Source organism: Sinocyclocheilus anshuiensis, unplaced genomic scaffold (assembly GCF_001515605.1).
Source record: "Sinocyclocheilus anshuiensis isolate Anshui unplaced genomic scaffold, SAMN03320099.WGS_v1.1 scaffold1832, whole genome shotgun sequence".
Taxonomy (NCBI): Eukaryota; Metazoa; Chordata; class Actinopteri; order Cypriniformes; family Cyprinidae; genus Sinocyclocheilus; species Sinocyclocheilus anshuiensis.
Window position 1 is genome coordinate 674,354 of NW_015555884.1, and position 10,056 is coordinate 684,409.

Consider the following 10,056-nt stretch of genomic DNA (forward strand, 5'->3'; position numbering starts at 1 on the left):
TTACCCAGCTGTAAAAGCAAAACTTTGTTTAATTACCATTATAACTAGCTATCTCACAATGTTTACATATGAATAAAAGCCTACATTAAAATCTGTCATATAAATTGGTCTCTTCATTAGAAATTAGCCTACTAATTGCCACCACCGATGGACAAAATTTTGTAATAATATTAAAAATATCAGTATGACAGTATATTCTGCAGTTCTTCCCTGCTGTACCGAATATCTATACTTTTCAAAGTATCATATCGAAGTTAGAAATTCAAATATTGTGACAAAATTAATTTTGTAGGGTGCCACAAATTTGTTAACATTTCCAAAGGGTGCCGCGACTAAAGAAAGGTTGGGAAACACTGCTGTAGACTGTGTGTGACACAACAGTTACCACAGCTCACCTGGCTCTCTGTAGGTTTCTCTACAGGTGGAATTCTGAGATTGACAGGTTCACCAGCTGAACCTACTGGACAGGAAACAGGTGGAGGAAGCCTGTACACGTTCTGTGCTTTGCCATTCAGCATGTCAGTCATCTGAAAGAATTAAGAATCAAAGAGCAGTTTCCCACAATTGTAATGCTTGTTTTGGCATAAATTACTCATATAATTTTTTTTTTAAACAAGTGAAGCCAAGGACATTTCTCAGTGGTGAAAGGAGCCTTCTAGGCAAATTCAAAGGAAAAAGATGAATTTATCTCTCCACTGGGTAACTGAATTCAGATGGGAAAATGTAGCCGGATGTAGCAGCATTATTAACAGCAACAATTGATAACAGCTTTACTATTAAAAAGTTACTGGACAGTTACATAATATATTATACTATAGTGCCAAGGCATTTTTATTCTTCTTTTGATTCAAGGTCAAACTACGACTAGAGAAAAATGAGGTGAGCCAACCGCACCTTAAATGAGCGTGCCAAGTTTAATAAAACTCAAGCTGCCTGACATGATTTACAAAGATAATGATTTTGAAAAAAGATTTTAAGCAATGCTCTTGCAAAGCAGGACTACAGCAGTGTTGTATATTATAGATACTATTATTGTTTTTATTCATATTTGTATGTGTGTGTGTGCTTATTAATTTTTATTTCAGTTTTAGTTATTTAGTATATCAAGTTAATTATTTATTATTATTATTTATTTATTTTTTAATGTTTGTACATTTTATACTTTTAATATTTTATTTCAGTTAATGTTATTAAAAGTGTTTTTTTTTTATGGTTTTAATTTATTTTTTTGTTATTTTAGTTCCCTTTAATAACCACGGTCTATAGTGCAACAAGACTTTACAACAGGGGTCCCTCACTTGGCTTTTCAAGTCATTTGATTCAATGAGAACTTGTTAAAAATTACTATATAGAGATCTACCTGAAGAAATACTGAGCTTATCAACAAAAAATGCACATTGACTGTAGACATTTAAATGACTATTCCAGGTCTGGAAAATCACAAATTTGAAATTGCCTGGTATTTCTAGGACTGTGGGAACTCTGTGGGGTTAGAAGGAATGTCAGAATTATATAAACAGATGTTCATCCACCAACAAAAACAGTCCCACTTCCACAATATTATTTAGACAACTGTAAACATTTTAAACAAACACAATTTTAAGTGCACAATGAATGTGCTATAACAAAAATAGAACAGTGGCCCTACTGAGTCCCACTTTAAGTACATTAATGGAAGCATTTGTCATTATCTGTGGAAAAATGGCAATATGAGAGAGACTTTAGCTTGTATTTAACCTGGAATTCATCCCTCTTCGAAAATCAACAAGTGAACAACCATGCTATTCTGGGGTGTGTTTCCTAAAAACAATGGTCACAAGTTCCGTCGTTGCCAATAGAATTCAATGGAACTAACGACCATAGTTAGCTAACGATGGTTATGGGAAACGCACCCCAGAGCAGTTCAATGATCTGAAGGGGATGAGTATTTAAAATGATTGCAGAGCGAATGCTGGGTGTGACCTCGTCCTCCCCAGAGCTGTGAGGGGGGCTGGACGCTGTTCTCTCTTGCATAGATGGGTTGTTTCTCATCCACGCCCGACAAATGGGATAGAGTGGCATGGTGGTGCTGAACTGAGCCAAGTCCACACTGCGGTCAAATAACTTGATAATATAAGCATCTGATGGAGAAGACAAGATGTGGAGCATGTAAGAAAACAGGAAATGGGTCTTACGAGATCAAGACTTAAAAAAAAAACCTTCCATTTAATTCTCTAAACCTTGGCATGAAATAAAGGTCCCTCAACAACCACACATGTTGACTGATAAGAAAACCCAATGGTGTTTCTCAGAAATGATAAAACATTTTACTTATCTTTAAGATACAAAATTGCCTATATACATAGGGAGAATTCAAATTCTGCACTTATTGCCATTTATTTCAAATTTACTTACACATTACCTAATTCAACCTACACATCACTATTTGTTTCTTCTTTGGTCTTACTTTGTTTGTGCTGGTTGGTTTCTGCCAGACCATCATCCATCTCTTTACGCTTCTTCCTTCTGTGTTGTGGAAATCGTGATGATGGTCTGTGAAAGGCAAAAAGGGTCTCTTAAAGCAAACTCTACCAAACCATTTAGGAATGAATCTAGGCTGTTCTGTTAGTATTACTATTGTAAATATTTACAAAGCACACTTCGAATGTTGAATAGCCTTAAGAAGTGTACACACAGCTGGTAGTAAGGCTAGTTGACATAATGAATATTTATGATATATTTGCAATGGTTTTTCAGATTTGGAGAGATTTAGCATTACATCACTTGCTCACCAATGGATGCTCTGCAGTGAATGGGTGCCGTCAGAACACATCACAATAATCCACATGACTCCAGTCCATCAGTTAATGTCATGTGAAGTGAAAAGCTGTGCATTTATAATTTAAAAAAAAATCCACCATTAAGACGTTTTAACTATAAAGCGTCACTTATGGCCAAAATATGAGTCCATAATCCATTCTAAATAAAAGATTATCCATCAAAATACACCAGCATATTTGTTTAGTATTGATCTGTGCATAGTTCCCACCTGATTCAGACTTTTCTCTGGAGAAAGCAATATTAAGGAATTTTTGAAGGTAAAAAATGTCTTGATGAATTTGTTTCTTACAAAAACGCAGCATTTTATCTCAGGAGACGTTAATTAATGGGTTGGAGTCGTGTCTATTACTTGTGGTGCTTTTATCAGCTGTTTGGACTCTCACTCTGACGGCACCCACTCACTGCAGAGGATCCATTGGTGAGCAAGTGACGTAATTTAATTTCTCCAAAATTTCTCCAAATTTGTTCTGATGAAGAAACAAACACATCTACATTTTGGGTGACCTGAGGGTGAGTATATTTTCAGCAATTGTTTATTTGTGGGGAAACTATTCCTTCAAAGTAAAGGTCAAAGAAGATTCTGCTTGCCTTTTCCCTGCAGAAGAAGGCGACAAATCCCTGTATAAGAGAAAGGAATAAAATATTTCATGTGCATTACATATGACTGTTAAATAAATCTTTAACCATTTTACATCTTCAACACTTTTCTGGTCAAAAGAGGAAAATGTTTATATCAGTCACACAAAAACAATGTATATGCATACTTGCTCAAAGAGTCTGCCACCATTTTCCCAGAATCCTCTTCATTCTGCTCTCTGCAGGAAAAGGAAGAAAGAGCACAAAGGATTATACAAATGGCAATTTTCCCCAAACAACTGCTCTCTACTTTATAAAAGTTATGTATTGCCAGTATTCCTTTCCTGAATTGTTACAATTCCGGATATTTTGAAAGGTTTGCAGGAAACAAATTAAAGCATTACTGTTGATGATCAATGATTTGATTGTCCTTTAAAAAAGGAAAACATGAGAAACAAGAGAGTATTTCCACAAACATAATTATAGCAGTAAACAACCTCAGACTATTAGGGTGGCAATTATTCAGACAGCTGAAATGTAAATGGATTCTAACAAGAAAGCTATTAATCAATACCAAATATTTTTCTGAGCTCAGTGGAAACCAAATCTCTGGGATGCCATAAATGGTCTTTATTTTCAGAGAATCCAGTTGTTCAGATTTCCTAATAACTTCCTGTTGTCCTAGAAATTTGGTTCTCCAATTCTGTGGAAATTCCAAAAAACACCAGATTCCAAATACTTTAGGGATGCAGGTGGCGAGCGTGACATTCCTGATATGTTTTCTCAGGATACAAAACAGGAGTAAAATATGTTATTGATAGGGGATTCTTTGCCAAGTTAAAATATATTGGCACAGAAAGAAAATGTTAAAAATATAATTTTGTTACAATAGACATTACAAGTTTTATATTGAAACTGGAAAGTCAATTTAGTTTTACTTCTATAGTGCTTTTCACAATACACTTTGTTTTAAAGCAGCATTTACATAAAATCATGATGTAAATTTTTATAATATCTCCATGTCTTAAAGTCACATTTGGAAGAGTAGAGCTGGGCGATAATTAACATTTTGTGACAATATAAAAACAAGTGAGTGTACAGTATGTATGCGAGTAAAGTCAGCTGTGCGATAATATATCTTACATTTTGTGACAATATGTTGAATTGAATCGCTGTGTCACTAACATTGTATATCATACATTAATTCTGTTCTGACAGACTGTTATTTTACATTTTGCAGCACTTTCACTTTTAGTGAGACACATTTTTACAGTACGATATTACATTAAGACAATCTTCTAAAGTGGACCCATCACTAATGAGCTTTAATTACATGAGGTCCATTTGTAGCTTCGCTGTTACAGTTTGGAGCTTTCAAAGCTCAAGACACATTAATGCACTAACCTCTCACTGTCACTCCTCTCAACCAAACCTTGCAATACTGCATCAAGGCGGTTTCGAGCCCCAGCATCTGCAAAATAATTTTTTTTTTACCACACAAAACACTACACAATAGAAATGAAAAAAGAAGCTTATGTTTGCAACCTCACCTGTTTTCTCAGTCTTGATTTTACAGTGAAGCATTGTACCTCCTGGTTTGTTTCCTGTAATTTTATTAATATGAGGATTTAGTGATGTGTTAATTACTATATGACTAATATAAAAGATTACTGTAAACAAAATTCGCGAACACAATTACTGTAAAATTACGGTAATTTGCTGCAGTTTGATATACTTTTGATATACCCAACCTCCCACACACACAAACACTGGTACTTTGCTTAAAACGGCCGTAACTCCTACATGGTAAATGTCATATTTTTGTGGAACCTCTTAAAATAAAGCTAAAAGTCTGCACTTCAATCACATCTTGGTTTTATTTCAAATCCATTGTAGTGGTATATAAAAGTAAAAGCACAAAAACTCAGTCAGTGTCCGAATACTTCTGGACCTGACTGTATATGTATATACAGTCAGGTCCAGGTCCACACACACACAAGTAATAGTGTTTATGTATATGGTAGTAATTATAAATGCAGTGTGTGTATACACACACTAGTAATAGTAGTGTTTATGTATATGGTAGTAATTATAAATGCAGTGTGTGGGTGTGTGTGTGTGTGAGTGTGTGTGTGTATATACAGTGGGTACGGAAAGTATTCAGACCCCCTTAAATTTTTCACTCTTTGTTATATTGCAGCCATTTGCTAAACGTTACAATGATATAAACAGCTGACGTTAGCTAGCTAGGAAACCACTTAAATTCTTCATTAACGGTATTTAAAATCTTCGCCAACTTCATAAATACCTTAACAATACCATAATACTTTAAATAACATCATTTGGAATGTAAAAACACTTTATAAATCCAAAACAACACGCTATTCACCTTCCACTCCTTAGCTGAGAGACTGACAACGAGCCGCTTCTGTCACAATCCGACATTCCTCTTCCGCGCGCAATGAGATTCCTGGGTCGTCATTGGCTGCAGCAAATGAGAGCGCAGCGCTCTTATTGGTTAAAATTGCTGTCGATCACAAAATACGCCACTCTATTGGCTGGTCAACTGTCTTCGACCACAACGTAAACAACAGTTCTCGGACTACATATCCCAGGATACATCACAGTCACACAATTCGAAAAGTAAGCTGAGATCATTTTTTGACAAACATCAAATTATACAACATATTTGCAATGAGTTTATGGTTATATTCAGATCTAGTTTGTTTGTGAGAGTTTAAATAGCGTATAGCTTGTTAAATAGTGAGCTAAAAGACCGTTTAATCCCATAGTAACGTAATCACGCGACGGTTAAGATACACTCATGCAACACAGAAACACTGTCATGTAGTTTTGTTAAACGGCTGTGTCTTTATTTAGACATTCATGGATCCTACAGTATGACGAAACGTGCGTCCATTGTTTTTATTAAGCAGAACAGGTTTGCACGAACGCTATGAGATCAAGGTGGGTTGGATGTCAAATCCTGTCACATTAAACTTGTTTACATTTTGTTTACACATTGTCACTTTTCTTAGAGGCGCAGCTGTTTTCACAAGACAGAATCCATTTCCTCCGGATCCCCCTTTGTCCAGGAGCCACTACAGTCCATCTAGATCCAGAAAAATCCCAAAGCAACAAAAAAGACTGGTGAGAGAACTGGCTTTGCATTCACTTTATGTTTTATGTGCCTGTGTATTTTGTGACTCTTTCTTGGTTTGCATTGGAGAAATTCTACATTTTCCCCCCACAATTTTTACATTTCGATCTAAAAAGTACAATAACTGCAATATAGGAAGTATTACTGCTTGAAACATTCGACATTGCATAGTGCATTTTATTCTCTACAGTATGCACTATGCACTGTGCACTATTTAGTAGTAGACTAGTCTCTACTGTGAATGCTGAGATTAGAAAAACAAAGTTTTAACTTGCAAAAACTCATGGTAATGTTGTTTTTTGGATTGCACATCGCAGGTCTTGAGTCCTGTCCGGTTTTCTGAGTCACCCAGTCCTTCAGATCTTCCTACTCGGGCATCACCTTTGAGGACGGAGGACCAGGTCTTCCATGAAAGATCACGTAGTGTCCTGCTCTGTCCTCCTTCTACTCAATGCCAGCTGAGCTACTCCGAGTCTTGGCCTTCTACTGACCTGAGTTGCTCTACAGACAACATTAACACTTCTGTCTGCTCTGAAGCTCAGATACAAGCCATGAGAAACATGGTTGCACCAACAATAATTGAGGCAAAGGAACCCTCAGTTCTTGCAAAGTAAGGGAAATCATTGTGCTGTAATGGCAATATCACTTTTAATGATAAATAAACCTTTATAATCAAATGTTTTAAAATTGGAAAACAAGGCTCATCTGAACTACTGAAGCAGCAATGGTATGATGTCCAACTATTGACTATATTTAGAGATATAAATGACTGTAAACGTTTCGGGTTAGTTAAAGGAAGTTATTACTTTTATTTAGCAAGGACGCATTCAATTGACTAAAAGTGATGGTAAAGACATTTATAATGTTACAACATGTTTCTATTTCAAACAAATGCTGTTCTTTTGAACTTTCTGTTCATCAAAGACTCCTGAGAAAAATGTATCATGATTTTCACAGAAAATATTAAGCAGCACGACTGTTTGCGACATTGATTAAAAATATGAAATGTCTCCTAAGCAGCAAATCAGCATATTAGAATTATTTCTGAAGGATCTTGTGACACTGAAGACTGGAGTAATGATACTGTAAATTCAGCTTCACATTACAGGAATAAATTACATATTAAAATTTCAAATAGAAAACAAGTATTTTAAATTCTAATAATATTTCATAATATTACTGTTTTAAATGTTTTAAATAAGTACATTAAATATATTCAAGATCTTGGTCATGGTAGGTCTGTTGTAAAAAGATTTTTACATCTGGAAGTGGACCTTGTTGTCTAAAATAGAGTAATTTCACTCACCATTTGCTACGCAGTGAGCCATTCATTTAAAATATAAACAGTATCATCCTTTCTTTTTAAAGGAAAGCTGAAGTAATGTTGCCACATGTGGTGACACATTATTCTCAGATGAGCATATCCAGGGTGTTTAATGCAAGCGTTATGTTTACCTTGAAAGGGTATGTTGTTGCTTGTTAATTATATGACATCCTTTTGCAATTAAATCCTTCAAGGTACATTGAACGCTTCCGTTTCGGAAAGCCACAGAGTCGAGACGAAAGACGCCTTCAGGCAACTGATGCAGAAGATGACCAGCCGTTTTGGTGGATGTCCACATCCCCTCCATCCAGTTCAACACCAGCACACCCATCAGAGAAATATATCAGAGGTGTGCTTTAAAGAATACGTCTGTCATTAATAATACGTTTTCGGTGGGTTGATATTGTAAATTATTTCAGTGCACAAATCACGCTCTTCCTTTGTACTTAGATTCTTACTTATGTATGTCCTGTTTATAGCACCACTTGACCTCATGAAGGATGGCCCCGCCAGCACCCAGAGCCCAATCTCAAAGCCACTGCATGATGAAACCACGCTGTCTCCAGCTAGACAAATGCTTGACCTTAGTATGCTGGTGAGTTTTGCATAAAATTGAACAACTGATTTGCCTAGAAAAGCTGAAGGCATTTTGACCATGTGTTAAAGAGGGTGACAAATATTATACAGTTTATATTGCTGTAGGGCTTTTATATGTTGCAGATGCAGCTGAATTTTGTTCATGAAATAAAAAAAAGAAGACATATATATATTTTCACATGTTGCCAGATGCTGTAATGTAGCATCGTGGATGACTGTCGCCATCTAGTGGTGGTTGCTGTAAAATCTTCCTCCATGAGGTTCTTTATTTAGAGCAGGAGTGTGTATACCTTTCTAAAAGTTTGAGGTCAGTACGTTTTTTTTTTCTCTTTAGCACTAAATCAACATATTTGAAATAATCTCTGAAGGATCATGTGACACTAAAGTAATAGCTACTGAAAACTCAGCTTTGCATCACAGGAATAAATTACATTTTAAAATATCTTACCAAAGCTGTTATTTTAAACTCTAACAATATTTCACAATATTGCTGTTTTCACTGTATTTTTTATTGAATAAAAGCAGCATTGGTGGGCATAAACATAAAAAAAAAACATTAAAAAAATCTTACATCGACCCCAAACATTTATATATTACTTTATGAATGGATAAATTCGCTAAGTACCAAATGATAAACACAATGAAACAAATTTTATTCGACCTTATTTTATCTTGTTACTATGTTGCACAAATCTGCAGGGGCAATATTGGAATGCTTTGCTTAACTTTCTGTCTTACATGTTAAAGGGGTCATATTATGTTGCTAAAAAGAACATTATTTTGTGTATTTGGTGTAATGAAATGTGTTTATGCGGTTTAAAGTTAAAAAAACACATTATTTTCTACATACTGTATATTATGGTTTCTCCTCTATGCCCCGCCGTTCTGAAACGCGTCGATTTTTACAAAGCTCATCAGTCTGAAAAGCGAGGTGTGCTCTGATTGGCCAGCTATCCAGTGCGTTGTGATTGGCCGAATACCTCAAGTGTGTGACGGAAATGTTACGCCCCTTACCATATTGTGATGCACTGTCCGGCCGGAGCGACGATTCATAAACATGAAAACCCATTATAGACTAGGCATTTGTTGCATCCAGTGGGGACATAATTATGGATTATAATGACTCATACTGTCTTTTTATGCGTTGCGTTGCATCGCGCCGCGTAAACATAAAACCATGTCTGCATTTGTGATCGGAGAAATGACAAACAACATTGTAGTCTACTCTTCCAGGATCAGGAAACAGTTCTCCATAAAATGTGCTGCACGCAAATTAATATTTGGGTTGAAGTGTTATGGAACAGTGTTGTAAATACAACTTAACCACTGATTTCTAGTCTTGTCCTCTTTTGGAAGACCAAACAATGTAGTTTCACTTTCACAACGAAACACACGTAGGGCATGAGTGAGCGGAGGCCGGAGGGCTAGAGTGAGCGGAGACCGGCGGCTAGAGTGAGCAGTGGCGGGCGGGCTTGAGAATGGCGCGGCCGGTGGATTCGACAAAGGAGCGGCCGGTGGGCTTGCGGCAACCACATGTGTACGACCCCGGGCTGGACTCTGCTTCGTCCACGGTGAAAGC

At 36.3% G+C, this 10,056-nt stretch overlaps 2 protein-coding genes across 4 annotated transcripts in view; one reads left to right on the plus strand and one right to left on the minus strand.

Moving 5' to 3' along the window:
• The window catches only part of LOC107675874 (protein lin-37 homolog), a 6,656-nt gene extending 792 nt beyond the window's left edge, over positions 1 to 5,864 (minus strand). The window contains exons 1-8 of the mRNA XM_016470374.1: positions 5,786 to 5,864; positions 4,947 to 5,000; positions 4,801 to 4,867; positions 3,585 to 3,635; positions 3,409 to 3,438; positions 2,447 to 2,532; positions 1,963 to 2,120; positions 396 to 527 (exon numbers count right to left, since the gene is read on the minus strand). Of these exons, the coding sequence (XP_016325860.1) occupies positions 396 to 527; positions 1,963 to 2,120; positions 2,447 to 2,532; positions 3,409 to 3,438; positions 3,585 to 3,635; positions 4,801 to 4,867; positions 4,947 to 4,980 (558 nt within the window). The 5' untranslated portion in view covers positions 4,981 to 5,000; positions 5,786 to 5,864. The remainder of the gene's footprint in view (positions 1 to 395; positions 528 to 1,962; positions 2,121 to 2,446; positions 2,533 to 3,408; positions 3,439 to 3,584; positions 3,636 to 4,800; positions 4,868 to 4,946; positions 5,001 to 5,785) is intronic.
• Positions 5,865 to 5,978: 114 nt separating this feature from the next.
• Positions 5,979 to 10,056, plus strand: part of LOC107675873 (proline and serine-rich protein 3-like) — a 10,405-nt gene continuing 6,327 nt past the window's right edge. Inside the window, exons 1-6 of one of the 3 annotated variants that reach the window (XM_016470371.1) lie at positions 5,979 to 6,039; positions 6,277 to 6,363; positions 6,435 to 6,546; positions 6,874 to 7,166; positions 8,075 to 8,229; positions 8,360 to 8,475. In XM_016470371.1, coding sequence (XP_016325857.1) covers positions 6,353 to 6,363; positions 6,435 to 6,546; positions 6,874 to 7,166; positions 8,075 to 8,229; positions 8,360 to 8,475 — 687 coding nt within the window. In that variant the 5' untranslated portion in view covers positions 5,979 to 6,039; positions 6,277 to 6,352. The other 2 variants (XM_016470373.1, XM_016470372.1) reach the window with 2 other exon arrangements.